This window comes from Coffea arabica, chromosome 5e (assembly GCF_036785885.1).
Source record: "Coffea arabica cultivar ET-39 chromosome 5e, Coffea Arabica ET-39 HiFi, whole genome shotgun sequence".
Taxonomy (NCBI): Eukaryota; Viridiplantae; Streptophyta; class Magnoliopsida; order Gentianales; family Rubiaceae; genus Coffea; species Coffea arabica.
This window is the reverse complement of record NC_092318.1, coordinates 35,415,913-35,436,365: the sequence shown is the minus strand read 5'-3', so window position 1 is coordinate 35,436,365 and position 20,453 is coordinate 35,415,913. Positions and strand designations below refer to the sequence as shown.

Genomic DNA, 20,453 nt, shown 5'->3' with positions numbered 1-20,453 from the left:
AGAAGCAAAGACCTGGCTGGACTTGTCCAACGCTTTTGTAAAGCAGTACGAGTATAATTGCGAGTTGGCTCCAACACGAACCACGTTACTAGGGGGGGAGGCCCGCGCAATGCGCGGGAGTGGGGTGCCTGTGGGTCGCGCAATGCGCACTCCATAATGCGCGTGGTGAGATCTATCTAACCTTCGTAAATAATAGTGAAGAGAGAAAAGATGGAAGTTGTAACTGAGAAGCCGTACGAAAATAATAGAGAACCACATCATAGTATTATAAAAAACCATAGCTTAGATCAGGATGTTTGAGTTCATGACCATACGGACAGGGATATAGGCCCAATGATAGTTTCAGATTTAGATTAAATGCTCAGTGGCTCCTTTTCTAAGAAGGTATAATAGACCACCTTGCACTTAACCTAATTTGAAACAGTCTTATTTTAGATACTTCTATTTACATAGAACAGATAAAGGAAAAGTTCAGCCAAGTTTGTCCGTTAAAGTAGTAGTACTTAGGAATAATGAAGATCCATTCGCAAAGGATATAACTTCAAGGATGGGCTTTGGCAGTTTAGGTGCGGTGTTTCTTAGTGGGGTTGACTCTGAGTTTCATTGGGGCTGCTGCAACTGCTGCCTTTTTCTTCTTATCTTCTGTGTTAGAAGGACTGAGTTGATCCACTCCTTTGCTTTGTGTTTCTCCTTCCATTATGCTATCAACTTTTTCTATTGCCATATTTTCAGCCATGTCGGTAACATTCTTTTTGGAATGTTCTTCTTGTGCTGCTGCCCAAGTGGATGCTGTAGCTTTGTAGTTGGTGATATATTTGCTGATGACATAGTTTTCTTCTGCAGTAGCATTGTTGATATGGGCAACTATGGCATTGTACTTTTCTGAGCTCCTGGAACTGTGGATTGTATTTGATTTCTTGACCAAGCAAACTAAGTTTTTCTGCTTGATGAAATCTGCTATAGTGGCGTACTGGACATTTCCCTGTAGGAAGAATAGAGACTTTAAGTATTTATTTGAAGTGAGCAGAATGTTGCAAAGTAGTTTTGAGTTCGAATGTACCTGCTGCTCTTGCTTTTGGATGTCACTTATGCAGAATGGGAGGAGTTGTTCAGCATCATCACCACTCAGGTCAAGAGTTATAGCACCACTCATATCACTAATTTGCACTGTTAGTCTGCAGCTGTTTTTGGGTTCATGTTATTAGAAGCTTTTTTGGCAGCAGGGGTTGTTAATATTAGATTAAGGTATATGTTTACCGTGGAGTGAGACGGATGCGCTGGTAGCATGAAGTGCAGGTGATCTCGCAATCTGGCCTTGCTCTGATGTATTTGTAGCAGTGGGGGCATGAATGGTACCATAGCTTTTGACTTCTATCTAGAAGTTTTGGTATGCCTCTAATCCAATAGGGCCTTGCCTGCAATGAATGAGCATTGTATTATTACAAAGGCTCGGACAAGTATACCAAGTTTGCTAATAGTAATAGAAGTCAAAGTAGATAATCAATTTTGTAGCACTGTTAACCTATTGTGTTAAGCCATTTGTTAACATCTAGTACGCCAGGCAAGAATTGTATTAGGCCCAGAAGACCCTCTTATAAAAGATAATGCAAAGCATATGATTCTTGAATTTCACATGGGCGAGAGTTTCATAATAAAACTATAGAATCCATCAAGCAATTAAAAAGAATTAAAAAGCTTTACGCTACAGTGAGGTTCACAAGAGAGAAAGTACAATTTGACAAGTAAGATAATGAGTAGGGGAAAAAATGGTAATTACGCAGTAGCATTAAAACACGAAATTCCACCTACAAAGTCACAGAGATGCAAAAATACGAAGAAATGGGACAAACAAGTAAATAAAAAATTACTGGGTAAAATGGGAAAACAGGAGCTACTAATTTCATTAACGAGGACAAAATTACTGGATGAAAGCCCGTATATCCGGAAAAACCAAATGAAAGGGAGCATTAATTAGTTCTACAAAAACGTACAGATACAATGAAAACTAAACTGAAGACATTTTTGCCCAAAACATTCAAATCTCATTACCAATCAATCAGGAGAGTAGGGAATGGTAGTTCAAGCTTGTAGTCAGTATAATCCAATTCGATAACCCACAAGCCAATTTTGTAATGGAAGAGACTACAGACTTTTTGGCTGTTGGCATGCATGCAGAAATAAAGGATTGTGAGTGAGTTGTATATGTACCTCAACCACAGCTGTGAGATCGCTGATAGTTATAACTCTGTCATCATCTGGTACAGGTAGGAGTTTGAGACGATCACCATAAGTCCGCTCAGCAATGAAACGCGTGATTTCCTCTTGATTGTGACTGCACCTAATATTTTATTTGTTGTAATGTAAAGGATAGTAAGCCTTTTTGGTAATGAATGTTGAATAATTTATAATGTAACTATTTTAAAGTAAAGTTACCAGTTACGCAGGTCATTGGCTTGCTGAATTGGAGGATTGATTAGTATGCTGCTGGAGAATTTGGTGGATAGATGCATGGCTACAAAGTTGACAATAGCAACATAAGTTTTTCCTTTTCTGGTTTCAGTCAACTTAGGATTTTTGTAAATGGTTTTTAAAAGAGTACGTACCATGGTAAGATGTCACTCGGACTCGAAGCGCTGCAACCACAGGTTGGGTGTGGATCATATCAGCTATGTCTTGTCCCTCTTCTGATTCATGCTCTCCCCAAAGGGTCAGTACCATTGGGTGCGACATATGATCTGTAAGAATGATATCCCTAGTTGGTGTTCCACCTCTGATTGCTTTCGGGTGCACGTGAATTGCTATTCCAATAAGATCTAATAACCAGAGTTTGATATTAAAAAGTGTAACTATGACTATGTAAATTATATGTTAAGGTAAATCAGGAATGGTACCTATTTCATCAGTTGTGTCAATGTGCTGATAAACTGAATCGTAGTCAGCAAAGTTAAACACATTAGGTATCAGAGGGGGGTCCACTTCATCGATTTCTTGGACAAGCGTGGAGTTGTCAATGGTCCATGAGCACTCATTTGGGTACGTACTGTACCTTGGCAACACATTTTGAATCCTAGCATTCGATACATAATATCTTCGATATGGTTCAAAGTACTTCCTGAAGAACATTATATCTCCAGCATAAATTAGAGCTTGAGCAGTTTGACCCTGTAATTTTGAATACAGTAAGTGCTATGGTAATTAATTAGTTGTGTATAGTGCCAAAGTATGCAATGATAAGCTATATTACCTGACTATCAACAAACACCAACTTTTGGTAGCGTTTTCCATTTCTTGAAACCTGAACCTTTTGCTTTTCAATCACTTGAACAATGGCAGTCCAGTTGTCCATGAGAGGTTGGAGTTCTGTGAAGTTTACCAGGTTGCTTTCCATTTTTTGACGTTTGAAGAGTGCTGCAGACAACTACCACAAAATCGAAGGATTCCAAAGACAAGAGTTACACTCCGAAGTAGTAAGTTCATAGAATTTAAATATAATGTATTACTAAGACATTTACTGGTACTTTATTTGCTATTTACATATAACAGAGTACTGGAATTATTGACAAGATAGCTGCAATACATCCTTGTAAACTATATTAGGAGTCACATAATCTAAACTTGAATCATATACAGGAGGTGTGATCAAAATTTTAACAGATTTGCTATTTTTAGCTCTAGATAATGCAACATACAGCTGCCCATGTGAAAAAACAGGTTCTCGCAAATAAATGCCAACATAATCTAAAGTTTGCCCTTGAGCTTTATTAATGGTCATTGCAAAACAAAGTCTTATAGGAAATTGCATTCGTTCAAAAGATATAGGAGAATTAGGGTCATTTTCAACACGAAAGCAAATTCTATGTAGAAATACTTGCTTCCCAGCAAATTCACCAGAACTTATGACTGCATCTATAATATTGTGTTTAAGTGATTTGCATAGAAGTCTTGTTCCATTACATAGACCTTCTGGTGGGTCAATGTTTCTCAACAACATTATTGGTGCATTTTCTTTCAATGTCAATCGATGTGGAGGAAAACCATTTGGAGTGTGGCTATTCATGAAGTCCTCTAAAATTGCTTGCTGCGAATTATCTAAACATTTATCTCTGCTTAAATAGTCAAATGGGGTTCCGGGAAATTCCTGTATCAATTTTTCATTGATCTGATCTACAAAATCATTTTTTGTAGTTAAAATTGCTCTATTAATTAATGAGTATGTATTTTCAGAAAATATGTTGAAGTTTGGATAGACAGTTGTAATCAATTGATTTATGGATTCTGCTTCATTTGTATAGCGAAGAAGCAATGCTTGAGAGATGTGAATACTTTCATTTTTAACTGTGTTTTCTGTTCCATTACCTATACGAAGAAGGTACTTGCTAAAATCAGGATCTAATCTTGCTCTCATGTTTTCCTTCAATTTTAATTTCTGCAGATGAGGCCAAATATAAGATTTTACAAGGCTAGCTTCGATAAAGTCTGATTTTGACCCTTTTACAACTACCGGCAGAACTTGCCTAAAATCACCACCAAATACCATCACTTTTGACCCAAATAATTCAGAGTTATCCATTAGGTCTCTAAGTAAACGATCTACTCCCTCAATTCCTGCTCTATGTGTCATAGGCGCTTCATCCCAAATGATCAATTTGGCTTGCTGTAATAACTTTGCCAATGAGCTTTGTTTGCTTACTTTGCACATGTTGTTAGGATTCATGTCTAAAGGAATTTTAAATCGTGAGTGGGCTGTTCTACCTCCAGGTAAGATAGAAGCAGCTACTCCACAAGAGGCCGTTGCCAAAGCTATACATCCCTTTGATCTAACTGCAGCTAGTAGTGCACGGTACAAGAATGTTTTCCCTGTTCCCCCAGGCCCATCAATAAAGAAACTTCCTTTGCTGTGTATAAAAACAGCATCTATGATAGTATCAAATGCTACTTTTTGATCCTCATTTAATTTAGAGATAGCAGCAATATCTTCTTCATTGACTTTAAAGTTTAGCTCAGAATTTGTGTCTCTTGTACCTCTATCCATTTCATCAAACTTTAAGATTCGTGGTACTAATCCATACATATTAATGTTTTTTCCCATTGATTCTAAGAACTTGCTAATCTCATAGAGAACTTTATGTTGGACCTGATCGTTTGACAAATTCAAAGTTCTATTGAAATCTTCTGACATAGATTCTTTGAATTTTAACCATAAACTTCTTGGATCAGCAGGAGTGAAGTAAACTAATAGGGTAGCAAATAGTCTTCTAAAGCTATATGGCATGTGGTATAAAGCTGCTTCTTCTAGGCACTGCTCTTGAGGGTTATTGGATTCAAATAATCCTCTCATTATTGCTGCTTCTCTAAAGGTATTAACATAAACACCATCGACAGTTTTCAGGTCATCAAATGATGTTGGCCCTTTTACATTCAATAACAATAATCTTAAGAAGTACCTCTCACCCTCACTTGGATTTGCTGTAACAATTCGGCCTATTGAACCTCTTTGTTGCCTAATATCCCATATGCGTTTACCAGGTTTCCACACAAAATGTTCAGGAAATTCTTTGTATGTGCATTTCAATGTTTTGGCTCTCTCATCAGTAGCATTCATATGGAAAAATTCAGTTAGCATACTTTTCTTAGCAAATTTACTTTTCAAAAGATCTCTAAGATCAGCATCATCTTTGAAGGTCAGAGATTGGTAATTTTCAAGATGTAGCTGAAGGTTAATGACAGCAGGATGTGTTTCAAATAAGGGAAATCTGTAAATTCGCCAAATGGCTTCAATAGGAGAAACCCATCTTGCTGATTGGTACTCCTTAATTTCATCTATCTCTTTAGATCTGTCATCTGAATTCACAGCAAAGTGTATTTTATCATGTCCCTTATATATGTACTTATAAGTATACTTGACTACCTTTATTGTTGAGCAAATTTCAACATTCATATGGCAATTGAATTTTGCTAACAAGTAAGGATTATATGGAACTACCCATCTATTATCCAATTCATGGCCTCGAACTTTTACCTTTTCTCTATTGCTCCTCCGCCTATATGTTGGATAAGAATTTTCAGATTGTGTAGTTTTTTCTGCCCACTGTTTAGGATAATGATTTTTGCATTTTTTAACTGTTGTACCTTGCATACACACATTATCTGCATTTTTTTCGCCACAAGGACCATGCATCATGTGCTTGCGAACCATTTTAAACAAGTGTGGATGCTCTTTTTTGTCTGGAATCTCAGCAGAAACTATGTGATCATAGGATTCCGTTGAATATAATTTAGACGCTGGGTGTAAAATTATTAAGAAATGTGCATGCGGCAACCCACGTTTTTGGAATTCAACAACATAGGTGTAAGCAGCTACTTTACCCAATACCTCTTTTTTAAACAACTCTTCTTTTAAAATTTCTAATTTGGCATGAAAAACTCTAGCAGAAAGATCAACACGGTTTTGAGACTCATCAGTGGGCAGTAAGTTTTCTTTTATTTCTGGCCATGATGGGTTACAAGTCATTGTTAAAAAAATGTCAGGTTTTCCGAATTTTTGAACTAAGGCCATAGCATCAACATACCTTCTTTTCATATCACGAGGACCTCCTATAAAAGATGCTGGCAAAATTACTCGTTGCCCTACTTTTGAACCTCTACATTGGCCCTCAACTACAGAATCCATGACACCCTGTAATTGCTCAGTCCTAATTTGTTGTTGCCTATGCCGGAAAAAATCAAGCCTTTGACTCTCAATTTTTACGTACATGTCCACTACATACTGTTGAAATGCACGGGCAGTATTAAGAATACTTGGTTTATTTTTCTCCCTCATCTGGAACCTATATGCATAGTATTCACGCATGGACACATTCTCCTTTGAATTCTCAAAGTTTTTGAAAGCTGTTTCAAAAAATTTTAAGCTTCAATTTACATTTGGTAAACTAAAATTGTATTCATAAAATTTGTATTATATTTAAAAACAACTAACCTTTCTCTTCTGATTCTATTATATCTTCGGCAGATCTGAAGCTTGTTAAAGTTGCAGTCTGTTGATGATTTCTAACTGACCTTTTCCTTTTTTTTGGATTACCAGTGCCAGATCTCTGAATTCCAGGTTGCCACCCTGTTTCGCCAAAGGGAAATAGAAGTGGATACTGCAATGGATCATAACAGCCATAGTAATATTGAATTCTACGGCTTTGACCCTCTTTTGTGTATACTTGAATGTGTCTAGCATAGCTGTCCTGTGAGTTTTCACCTTCAACCCACAGTGCAGCTACTTGGGATACTGTTGGCTTGTTAAAGACTCGCTGATCAGTTTGACAGTAAGATTTCAGGACTATTTGATAATTGTTCAAGTCTGGAACATGTCTCAGGCTTCGGAAAAAGCAGGCATAAGGGTTACTTTTCATGAGTTCCATGAGTTTCACCACTATGCTCTCAGTTAGTTTTGTTGAAAAAGCCAATCGATTTGCGATTTCATGTTCAGTATCATGAAAGTATAACTGCAAAAACATTCCCGATCCTCCATGGGGAATCAATTGATTTATAAAATGATACGTTTGGCCCTGAATTTTGAAAGTATATATTCCGTTTCTTCTTTGGCAAAGCGATTTATCATAGTTAACTCCAAAAGAGGTGAAAGCGAACATACTATTGTATGTTCTTACATAGGTTCTGAAACAAATTGCTTCTTCAGTTTCACCAGTAAATAGCTCTATTAATATGTCTGGCATTTTATTCTCTTCTAAGACTACTTCTCCATCAGAGCAACAAAAGTTTGCAGACTCAGAATAAAATTTTTTGGCTCCGCAGTACTTGCAATTCTGTTGCTCTGGTAATCTATCAGCTTCCAAGCTTATCGAAGATAATGCCTCAATTCCCGTCACCACCCTTTTATGTTGTTTGCGTACATTGTTTTGTTTCCTAATCGAAGCATTTTGGTCTTCCCCACAGCTTTTAACTACATGAATGGATCAAAAATGTCATTAATATGATTTTTAATATGTTGAAGTTTTACAACTTGTTTTATTATGTAGAAGGAATAAACCTGAATTCTGTTTACACCTTCGTCTTGACATATGTTTAGCTTCTCTTGAACGTTTAGGTTCAACTGAATATCCTATTTATGCAATGGTGATCAGTTTTTGTCAATGGGATCGCCACTGTTATATGATCAACAATGGTGATCAGTTTGTTAGCTAACCTGTTAGATCCTCCATTGCTTCAGAAAGCAAGCTATAGCAAGAGTTGCAGATGGGTGGTTGGTCTACAATATTGGCAAATAAGGTGATCACTTTTAGCTAGTAGCTAGGGAGAAATCTCGGTTGGTAATGTTTGTTTCAAGAGGAAAGAATAATTAAACTTAGCAGTAGGAAACAATAACTAAACCTGAAGATTGGGTCGCTTTAGAATGCTGACACTTTTTTATCCGTCGAGCTGTAGAAGTAGAACCTATACATTTTCCACAGGATGTTAACTAACATATTTTGTAGGTCTCTTTTAATATATCTTTGGATATTTGTGAATTAAAAATGTTTTTAATTCTATGTGGTTCACCTTTGTGATATGTTGAAAATTCTGAAACATGCTCCTTCTGCCTTCGATTACCTTCAACTTTGTCTCCAGGAACTAAATAGATTGTGAAAATGTTATGCCTATATGACATCACAATAGCCTAAAGGAAAAGGGATTACAAAAATAACCTGCCTCACTGTGGTGCTTATGACCACAGTTAGGTTCCTGAATGCGAAAAGCCTGCTGTAACAGTTGCTTATTACTGGTGTGCTCATCATCTGAGCATAGAGATACAGGCAAAGGTAGTTTAGTTTACAGCCATACTTGTTGGGAGTTATTATAGAGGTAGGTGGGCATCTAAATATTCACTATAATGTAGTATATACAGCGCGATACCTTTTCCTCTCAATACTAACGAGGAGGTAAAAGTAGTCTTTGTCTTTTCTTTTTTACTTTTATAGGTATCACGGCGTTTTTTCCGTTGGATTTCTTTCTGCTCCTCAGTTAAAGAGGCATATCTTTGTCTAGCCTTTTCGTTACGTCGAGCTTTTCGGTCGAACATTTTAGAAGGATCAATGTTTCGATTCATAGTGGGTTGCTATGGAAATGTTGGGTCAACTAACAAAAGTGGTTGGAACTTGAGGTTTACACAAACTTGAACAATTCGAATGAATCCTAAGACACAAGAATGAATCCTAAGACACAAGCTTATTTGTAGTATACTTCAGCACAGATTCAGCCTACAAATATTAACCACTTTTTGCTACCGAATGAACTGCAGCTCTTTTAAAATAAGGAACAACTACAATACTAATTGCTTATGCTTTCATGTATATACACATGTCATGAAATCTATGAGCGATGAAAGAGCAAAAGATTTTTTAACTGTACTACATAATACTCAAATCCAATGTAAACAAAAGAAGATTGCCAAACAAGCATAAATTGTAAACTAACGGAGATTTCCAAGCAGGCATGAATTCAATGATAAACACAGTCCACAAAATCATTTTTAAAAAAAACAAAACAGCTATTCCAGCAAGTTTGGAGAAAGGTCGAAAATGAACTAACCTTTTTTAAAAAGAAACCGATAAAACTTGATCTTGATGAGAAGAGTTTGAGCCTGCATGACAAAAAAAATAATTAACTTGGTATGAAAGGCCGGAATTAATAAACGGACGAAGGATGCAGATGAGAACAAACACATCAGGTCTAAGAAAGCATGGTAATTCTTTTTTTGAAAGCAAAAGCCAAAATCAAATGGGTAAAATTACTTGTATACGAATCTCACCTCAATTCCAAGGAAATTCCATATCGGCGACCAAACATATCACAGAGAAACAGCTATATGTAGCAACAGATTTAACACCAACCAATCATAGAAGGAAAGGAGAGAAACGGAAGAAGATGGAAGGCTATGCGTCTAGCAAATGCGGAAGGAGGAGGAAAGCCATAGGTGGAAAACGTGGGGGAGCTAATACTTCATCTGGTGGCTGTTTAATAATTAGAGCCATTAAGAGGAATAAAGTGGAAGAAGAAGCAAATAAGCGGAAATCAAACCTAATCAGCCAAGGAATTAAAGAAGCCCAACATAATAAGAGGAACAGAAACTGACATGGGTGGCAAACATGGAGAAATTAAGAGACCGTTTAACAGAGGGAGGTGAAACTGGTGGAAGTTGAATTAAAAACCTCTCATAATAGTCACCAATAATCAAAGGGGCTTCGGTGAAATTTGCAAAGGGGCAAATGAGAAAACGGTTTTGGGTGGCAGAGGAAGAGAAACAGGGGTCTGACCATTTAATGTTAGATTTGATTACTGAGGTCCCTTATTCAGTGCCTATTCAGTGCTGTGTAATTAAGCTTAGCACCGGCCACTTCAGGATTGGCATACGAAGGATTATACTGGTGCATTTTATTTAGGAATTAGTATTCTACATATGGGCTCATTTGGTAATATGAGCCCCTAAGCAATTAAGAAAGGGACCCATCAAAATAATAAGAGGAGAGCAGACTACAATGGGTGATAACGTTGCAAGCATCATGGATAAAATAGTCATATTAACACCAATCATTGCATTAACAACTTGTACAATATCAGCTCAACATCTCTACCTTGTCCAGTTGTCCACTCAATTGACAACGATATCCAAAAAGGGCGGTTGAAACTTAAAGCTTTCTTGCACAACGAAGATTTTCTTATATATGTATAGGATGTTGCAGCCCAATAACACAGGTAAGTATTTGGTGTCTACTTCTTTGTCTCAAGTTTTTCCAAAACTCAGACAAAGAGGGGCAAACTGTAGACACCAAATTTTTGAATTAATTGGTATGCTTTGTTGGCATTTTAGTTTATTATTGTTTGTGCTATTTTATTTTAGTTTCATTCACTTTTTAGTTTTAGTTGTTTTGTAGTTTTTATTTTTGTTTTTGTATTTTTGTAAGTTTTAGCATAGAATCTTTAGAAAAAGAGAAAAAGAAAGTAAAAAAAAAAGAGAGAAAAAATGGTTTAATGCATATTGGCTTATCTTTGAAAAAAAATGAAAAAAAAAGTTTAAAATTGAAAACAAAAAGAAAGGGAAAAGTGCCGAAAATGGAAAAGGAAGATCGATGAAAAATGGAAGTTGTAATTGGTGGTTTTTAGTTCATTTATTTTCCATTCAATGTTAATTAAATTGTTTTGTTATTTGTTTTGTTTATTATTACTATCAATTTCTGTCTTAATTAGTAAAAAAAAAAAGTCAAATCAGTCGCGGCAAGCTGCGTTAAACGCAGCTTGCACAGAAGGAGCTGGTGCAGGCCCTTGGCTGCAAATTTGGATGGAGGTTGCTGGTTTTTTTTTAGGGTTGAAGGGCACCATATAAAAGGCTAAGAAACAGAGCAGCCGCAAAGGGGGAGAGGTAGAAAAATACGGGGGAAACAAAGAGAAGAAAAAGGGACTAGCGGCGGAGGTTTTGGGTAGAGATAGAAAAGGAAGAGATAGGACAAAGCTAAAAGGCTTGTGAGGTTGAGGAGGAGCTCTGGGAAATAATGACCCAAAATTGAGAGGAAAGAATAGGGAGAAATTAGCAGAAAAAACAAAGTAAATGGGAAGAGCATCGTTGAAGGTATCCATGGCAAAACAGTAAAGTCAGGAGAGAAAGAAGTAGCAAGTCGCATTTCTGAAGAATCTGGTGAATCCTCATCGAAGGGCTGATCTTCATAGTTGCTTACTAAAATCTACAACTTGGCCTGTTCGACCCTGGAGCAGTGGTATCACTCACTCCAACCAGAAATTTCTACCGTTCCTTCGAGTTTTTCAAGGCAACGGAAGGTAACTATCCAGCCCCTTTTGTTCATTTGTATGAAAACAAATCCTTTAGATAGGATCGGAGCTTTCCTGTTTGATATCACGGCTGGAATCTGGGTTAGCATAAGGCATTGATTTTTTTTTTGGTTTGTCATGATTTGGTGGATAACTTATAACCTTAATAGCTGCGTTTTGGAATGGGTGTGATTGAAGGTTTAAATCAGAAAAGCTGTCAACTTTCGTATGTTTTCCTGTCATGAAACTAAATGGGTATGATTTATACGTGAAGAGTGGTTTTCTGAGCATTTTATCAGTTCACATGGTTAGGAGTTAACTATTCGTTTCACTCAATGATGATGTTCGATGCCTTTGTACTGCCGAACTTCGGTTGGGATTGATTCCGTTCCATGGTTTTGCTATATTTCGTGTTTAGGAGTTTTTCTGAATCTCCCCTTTTGCCCTCCTTCCCATTATCCCAAGTTTTTCTCAGTTTTGAATTGAGTTGCTAAATCCATTAGAACCTTGGGTTCCTTCGCATGATTACATTTAGGCTGACTAGAATTGTAGCAAGCCTTTCTTTCAGCGGCAGCAACTTCAGTTATAGTATGCATGTGAAGTCTGATTTTGGTGAAAAATGCAGCAGTTTTGCTTGGTTTTAGAGTTGCCATTTGAATTTTTGTTTGCTGCAGTTGCTTTCCCTTCTTTTGGTATAAATCAAAACCAGATTTGCCATCGTAGTTTCTGCAAACAAATTTCATGTTTCGATTTGGGTCAATATTTTCTGATTTGATGAACTTCTTTGTATGATGAGATGGATGTAGTTGTTGCTGGATGTTGTCGAAGCTTTGGGAAATAAAAGGGAGCAGCCTTTGTTTGGTTGCAGAAACTCTTGATTTTCAAAGATTAGCATATGGTTCAGATTACTTTTGCTGTTTGGAGTTCAAAAGCCCGTTTGGATTTCTCCCTATCTTTGTTCAAGTCCTTGCATCTTGTGTTTGGGTTGTTTGTATAAATGTGAATTTGGCCGAATGAGTAGCAAGCACAGAAACTATATTGCTGAGTTTCTTCATTGCAGAAATCTTCTTCGTGCATGCATGAAAACTTTCAAAATTGGCACTTTGGCCCCCCAAGTCTCCCTTTGTTTGACTATGGCCCTATCAATTTCCAATGCTTTCAATGGGGTCCCTAATGTAATTGCCCATTGGCCCCCAAACTTTCTTTTTCTTTAAATTTGACCCAAAAACTCTGTTAATGGTTGCAATGAAGTCTTTTATTCTTTTGGCTTCTGATTCAATTTCACGATTTATTTTAATCTCATGATTATTTGTCAAATAAATTGGTACCTTGACCATTTCTTTTATTTTGGAGGATAAATAAGTTGATTTCACTCCATTAGAGCTTCATGTCAAGGGCGGTATATTTTCTTTTATCCCTTTTTGTGTCTCTCCTATGTGAACCAACGTGCTACGTGAGAAATACATGTCTACTTTGCTTTCTTAGCTTTTCCTTAATTTCTTTTATTTATGTCATTTGCTTTTGCTTTTTATTTAAGTTATTCTTTATGGGGTATGTGTACACCTCTTGGCTTGTAATAGATAGGGCTCGAAGAGCATCTTGTCCATTTCCCCTTTCCCTTTATGCTTTTATGGGGTATGTGTACACCTCTTGGCTTGTAATAGATAGGGCTCGGAGAGCATCTTGTCCACTTCCCCTTCCCCTTGCTTGCTTGTTTTTGTTGCTACATGTTTAATTGCTTTATTAGGCTCTTGCATCTAGTCGAGCATGCTAAATGCTATGTGCTATGTGTTTACGAGTATTTTGGCATGTCTACTTGCTTTCATAGCCATGAATGAATGGAATGGATGAATGTACGTTTCCGCTAGTCCAACGCTAGTCGGAATTCATAGAATGGGCTAGTCCAACGCTAGACCCTTAGGGATTTCCCCTCATTAGCATATCATTTGCTTGTTCACCACATATCATGCATTTTTCTTAGTTTTATCACTTGGCATGCTCCTCAAACCCCCTTTCCCTTCATTTTAGGATTTTTGCATATCATGATAGTTGTAGGGTCCATTTGCTTGAGGGTCCCCTTCTGATAAGGGAAACGAGCGAGTGTGGCTACCCGATAGCCTTAGCACGCTAGTTTTGCCTTCTAATCAAAGGGTAAATCAAAGTCGAAAAGTTAGGAGTCAACCCCCGTACCCGACTTGTTGCATTCCTCTAGGATCATACTTTCATTTTTTATCACCTACATACTCTTTTAATCACATTTTTTCACATTTCTCAAACCATACCTTTTTACTACATGTTACCTATCACTTGCTTATTTTCACTTCACAAATGAAATTCCACTTTACCTTCTATTTCTATTATTCTATTTTCATACACTTGCACACGAAAATACTTGAACTTTATACCATTTCACACGAGCACCTTTATACAATTTCACACAAGCACTTGCACTTACACTTCTTTCATACACCTTCACACTTGCGCACTCGAATCTCATTTGCATTAATCGACCTCTATGAGGTTTTCCTTTGTTGGCCGCCACAATTCATGTGGTTTGGGACCACAAGCCTCATAAGAGACATCGTAGCATCTAGGATTGCATTTTCCTTTCCGTTTTGCATTCATATAGTCATATCCAACGTGCGAACATACATTGGGTAGAAAACTAGGAAAGGTAAGGTTAAGTCGCGCAACTAGCCTTGGCTAGGTCAAAGGGGTGCCTTGGATTCTATCCTTGCCTTCCCCTTTGTCAAACGTGACTCCCGAACCTTTTTCTTTGGCTTACGTAGACTAGGAGTCGTTTTAAAAAGGGTTTTGCTACTTTGTCTTTAAAAAACACTTTTTGGGTGACTTGGTACACCCCAAATCTATACCAAGTGGCGACTCCGTTTTCATATTTAAAAAACCCTTTTTAAAATTTCATTTGGCCAAATCGTCGCTTTCCAAAGTCCCATGGCCTTTTTACTTTTCATTTTGCACACGTTCACACCACACTTCACACACACATCATACACATTTATTCATCAAAAAGTGGGGCGCGACAATGGACTTCATTTTGGACAAGAAATAAGCTTATATTATAATGATCAAATTCTAATGTTTGCAAGGATGACGTGTTTCAAAGGTGGTTCGAGTCTCTGGAAAAAGAAAATGAAGAAACTTATCGAAAAAGAAAGTCGACTCGAATCCCTCTGAAGAATCCGGCTAATTTTTGGAGGGATTCAAAACAAAATGTTATGGAGAAACAGGGAATGAATCTAGCCAAAAATTGGAGGGATAATCAAAGGGATTCTTGTCAAACTTTGCGGTTTCAACTTGCGCAACTTGATTTCAACTCTATCATTTCACACCTCTTGAGGGACAATTTGTAAAAAATTTGCAGCTGTAAAATGGAGATTCTACCAACAATTCTTGACCTTATTTCTTCTATAATGATGATCTTTAACTTTAAGCCAAAATTGTTGACCAATTGGAGCTATGTTCATGATAGGGTATTCTTACTAGACTACAAATTTTAAAGCCAAAATTGTTGACCAATTGGAGTTATGTTCATGATAGAGTATTCTTACTACATTACAAATTTTAAAACCTTATTACCGTATTTTTGCAAGTGCATAGTTTGTTTATTAAGTATAGAGATAATAGGTATCAATCTCATGGGGATGTAGAATGGAGCAATTGCTTGAGTTTAATTATTTGCTTCAATATCTAGACAATAAAAGTTTAAGTAAAAACCAAGAAAGTTAACTAGGCGGTAAAATCGATCATGGAAGATGTTAGTTTAGATGACACAACCGGCCATATGATATAAGCAATAAATATAAAATCGGCCATTAAGAGGTAAAACCAACTTAGGCAGTATGTTGCAAGAAAATAAATAAAAATAAAGAACAAGTTAGATTAGGATTACTTTTAAGATTAAATAAGAGGATCCCAAGGATTAGAATCCCTTATTGTGTCAAGCTTATAAGTTAATTAAGGTGATTATACTCTATGCTTCCACGATTTATCAAGGAATAACTTTCAAATAGATGTCATTTTTTCACCAATGAACATTAACTCCTTTGATTAGCCTTTATTTTACCTATTTTTAGTTAGGTTTGAAGTTAAGTTTTTGGTGTGTTTTAAATTAAAATGAAAGAATTGAATTCCATTATAAATTATTTTTCATACAAGTAGTGTTTCTTAACCAAAACATGCAAAAGTGTTGTTTAATATTCAAATTAATATTGCTTTGTAGGTTTTGGTAGCATATGAAGAGATTCAAGTCAAAAGGAGTTTTTTAACTTTGACACATTTTGGTATTTGAGCTATATCTTGAGTTACAAGTATCAGATTGATGTGATTCTTAAGCCATTTTGAAGATAAAACATAGCTCTACAATTCTTATAAGATATCGAAATCCAGTTCATTAAGTTTCCTAGTCAAAAAGCTAAAATACAGTCAGCAAAATTTTTTGTTGAAAGCCAAAATAAAGCACCGACTAGCCAAGGGTATTCGATAATATATCAGCCTATAGAAATCCAAATGAGATGATTCTTAATGCATTAGAAAGCTAATTCAAAGAGGTACAATTTTTATGTTTTGTACAAGGGGTAATTTGACTTCCATCATCAAGAAAATTATAGTTGAAATTGGACCAAAAATAGAGCAAAGTTGAGTTTTGAGCTACATGTGCAGAACTGAAGACAAAGAAGATTCGCGAGGCAGATCCATGAGGCACATACCTCGTTGATCCATGAAATGAAGCTGTAGCTTCTTTTGTAACTTGCACTCTATTCACATAAACTTTTTGGCCAATTCCTCTACAAGAAAAATGGGTGGAACCAACTAAATTTGATTTGGAGAAGAGAAAAACAACTTTGTGATTACATATGAGAACATCTTCCCTTTCAAAACATCTATAAATATCCCTTGAATTTCATTCATTTGAGCATGAATGTTAACAAGAATAGCTTCTTGTAGTGTGAAGTAGAGTAGAATAGAAGTAGAGATAAGAGTAGTTTTAACTCTACTTTCATATTGAAAGTTTCTTTCTTAGTTTAAAAGCTTTGAGAGGGAGGTGAGAAACACTCCTGTGTCAAGTTTATTTGAGAGATCAACTTGTTAAGGAATTCAAGAATTCAAAGTTCAAGACATTGAATGAGAAATCTTCTCCCCAAACTTTGTCTCTTGTTCTTATTTGCCATGCTTTGTTGCATATTTGTTTCATGCTTAGATGTTTTTAATGTGATGTCTAACAAATCTTTTTCATAACCTAGGGTGAAGATGAACTTGTTATAGTTTTGATTTGAAGTAGTTAGGGAATGATTATGCTCTTTCATGATTTGTTAGTTTGAGAACTTGTACTTATTCTTTATAGTTGTTTGGCCATCAACTATGAATGATTTGATAAAGTTGAGCAATGAAAGTTGCCTTCTAATAGATCTAAGTTCTTAAACATTAGCCTTATTCTCACGAAAGTTGTGAATAATGGTTGGTTGGATTTATGCAATAACTTCACTGAACTTATTTAACTTGTTTCTTACCTTTTCTCTATGAAAATAGGTGAAGGATGATTCAACAAGTTAAAGGAATCAGCAAAAGCAATTTCTAGATAAATTAGCCAAAGTGATTTCTCTTAAGTGTCCATTGGCGAAAGTAAGGACATAAATTTGGAAGGTGTTCCTTAACAATCATGAAAGCATAAGCATAATCATCTTAACTAACTTATAATCTTGATAAATAACAAGGGATTCTAATCCCTAGGATCCTCTCACTTCATCTTTAAGTAATTCTAATCTAACTTGTCTTTATTTTTATTTACTTTCTTGTAACTTACCACCTGTATGGTTGGTTTTACCACCTAATGGCTGTTTTTACATTATTTGCTTATAACTTCTAATAAGAGCTAAATTTGTCTTCTTTTTTAATATGTTCCATATCAGTTTTGAGTCCATTTCTAAGATCAATTGGTATAAATTGTCCATTTTGTACCACTAACTTGCACTTTAAGCTAATAAATGAAATAGTTATGATTTTTGTCATTTACATGCAAAATCTCTTTTATTTTGTAGGTAAAATGATCAACCTTAATTGGAACTAAAATGAGCAAGGATTCGAAACTAGAAAAGTCATAACATTGGCTAACGGAAGTAGTGCAAGGAAGGATTGAGCGTCAAAGAAAGAAACAAAGAAGAAGAAAGGAAGGGAGACAAATTGCGGGAGAATCCATCCACGGTTTGTGGCCAGACCTTCAATTTGTGTTGCGCTGCTCAATCCCTTGGAGAATCCCTGTAGGGATTCGATCTAGGGATTCATTGTGGTTGCAACTTGTCAACTTGCATGGATTCTTTTTTTCTTCATCTTGACAAGACACAAAAAAAAAAAACTATTGTACATCACCTTTTGGGAGATCTAGGAGCTTCTTTTTCTTGATTTTTAACAAGGAAGAAAGATATAATTGAGGAGAGAGAAGATTGGACAAAAAAAAAAGAAGAGAACTTTTTCTTCTCTTTTCTCTCAAGTTTAGTTTAGACATAGTTTTACATCTAGTTTTCATCTTTTCTTGGAGAAGAACTTGGAGAACTACTGATATATTATGTATTTTTTATGGCAATGAAGACGAATGAAGCTTAAAAATCTTGTTTCTTCATTTGAATAAGTATTTCTTTACTCTCTTTGTTGTGTCAATAATGCATAGTTACCTTGAAAACATGAGCTTTGTTGTTGAATTTATTATGTCTAGTTAAATCTTCTTGTTCTAGGGGTAGATGAAGTTATTTGTACATTGATTATGGTTAGATCTAGTTGATTATTGCTAGATCTTGTACTTACTAGTTTTCTTATTCTTGTTTTAACACTTTTGAATGCTTGATCACCATTTACCAATCATTTTAGTTGTTGTTAATCTATGAGAATAGTTAACAATAATAAAAATAGAATAAATGAGCTTAAGGAGTAGGCACACAAAAGTAGTGGTGCACTTAGGTGGATGTTTACAATATTTCTTGTGCTTGATCTAGTTTATATTTGAGATTTCACCACGAAAGTAGGGAAACTCTAGTGTAGGCTAAGTTCGGTTTATTGGCGAGAGCGAATTCCGATAGCTTGAGTGAAATGCATCCTTAGAACAAGAATATTAGTAGTAATTGGTTATTTCATTCCTAGTTAGCCACATTTAGTTGATTCTATACCCTAAGACACTTGTGTTTAATTGAGTTACTTCAAGTTGTTAACTTGCTTTGTTTTACTTTAGTATTTTGGTTGATTAAACAAGCTAAAATTCTTGATAAATTTAGATAATAGGGTGAGCTAAAAACCTTAGTAATTCAAAAGTGGTTCTCTAGGGATTCGACCTTATTTCCTTGTACTACAATTCACGACCCATGTACTTATGGTCAACGAGGAGATTAGAATTAAAATTAGAGCATAGGTATAAATCTCGTCAAATTTTTGGTGCCGTTGCCGAGGAACCACGACAATATTAGGGCTAAGTGATCTTTATTAGACTAAATATTGTGTTATATTGTGAATATCTTTTAGTTAGTTGATAGAGTAGTTTGGTTATTCCACTTTACTTGGTTTGTTTAGTTGTAGTAAAATTTTCTTCATTTTGATCTTTATAATGCATACACCGCGGGTTACGCGCAACAGTTCCATTGGATCCAGAAATTGAAAGAACTCTAAGATGACAACGAAGGCAAGAACTACAAGAAGTTGTAGAGATTCAAGATGAAGGAGAAATAATAATTGAACTTCCACCGATCAAACCTATGGCTGAAAAGGTGAATAGATGAGCATTAAGGGATTTCGCTCTACCTGGAGGTGATAGTTCGCAAATAAGCATAGTGAGACTTATGATAAATGCTAATAATTTTGAGATTAAATCATCTCTTATACAAATGGTACAACAATTTCAATATGGAGGTAATGCTACTGAAGACCCGAATTCTCATTTGTCTACATTTTTAGAAATTTGTGATACAATTAAGTTTAACGGTGTTAGTGACGATGCAATTAAACTTAGGTTGTTTCCATTTTCATTAAGAGACAAGGCCAAGGTTTGGTTATAATCTTATTCTTCTAATAGTTTACCACTTGGGCTGATTTATCCAAAGCTTTTCTGAATAAGTTCTTTTTACTCTGTATGACTGCTAAATTTCGTATGGATATAACGAGTTTTTGTCAACAAAAAGGACAGACATTGTATGAAACATGGGAGTGTTATCGGGAGTTAAAAGGAGGATGTCCTCATCATGGTTTATCCGATTGGCTCATAGTACAAACATTCTACAATGAACTCACCTATTCGATGAAGACGCTTGTAGATACAGCAATGGGAGGAGGTTTGATGGGTAAGTCTGCCAAGAAAGCTGAACAACTGATTGAAGAAATAGCTACCAACAATTACCAATAGGCCAATGAGCGAGGTTATATAAGGAGACCTGCAGGTATATTTGAAATAGATACATTGAACATATTAAGTGCCAAAATGGATAATGTGGTTAAGATGCTTAATAGGCAAGTTAGTTCTAGTTCTAATCAAGGAGTAAATGTTGCATGTTGTACAATGTGCGGAAGAGATCATGATGACTCTATTTGTACGAGTATTGAGCAGATTTAATATCTCAAGAATTACAGCCCTCCACCCCAAAACAATCCAT

The 20,453-nt window shown here is 35.9% G+C and overlaps 1 protein-coding gene and 1 non-coding gene across 3 annotated transcripts; both read right to left on the bottom strand.

The window, feature by feature from the left end:
• Positions 1–242: 242 nt before the first annotated feature.
• On the bottom strand, positions 243–10,497 carry LOC113687245 (replication protein A 70 kDa DNA-binding subunit B-like). 2 transcript variants are annotated; one of them, XM_072048510.1, is made up of 11 exons: positions 10,121–10,497; positions 9,797–9,998; positions 9,577–9,628; positions 3,245–3,418; positions 2,892–3,162; positions 2,604–2,813; positions 2,434–2,512; positions 2,209–2,338; positions 1,258–1,415; positions 1,061–1,181; positions 243–982 (listed from the first exon to the last, which is right to left on the bottom strand). In XM_072048510.1, exons 2-11 carry the CDS (start codon positions 9,832–9,834, stop codon positions 563–565), a joined length of 1,653 nt encoding a protein of 550 aa, XP_071904611.1. In that variant the 5' UTR covers positions 9,835–9,998; positions 10,121–10,497; the 3' UTR covers positions 243–562. The 2 variants fall into 2 exon arrangements, with proteins under 2 accessions (XP_071904611.1, XP_071904612.1); XM_072048511.1 differs by having other exon boundaries at positions 3,245–3,408; positions 9,797–10,497.
• A 9,448-nt stretch (positions 10,498–19,945) lies between these two features.
• On the bottom strand, positions 19,946–20,052 carry LOC113688704 (small nucleolar RNA R71). The gene has a single exon (XR_003448067.1). It is a non-coding gene; the product is annotated as a small nucleolar RNA R71 (small nucleolar RNA).
• Between the last annotated feature and the right edge of the window lie 401 nt (positions 20,053–20,453).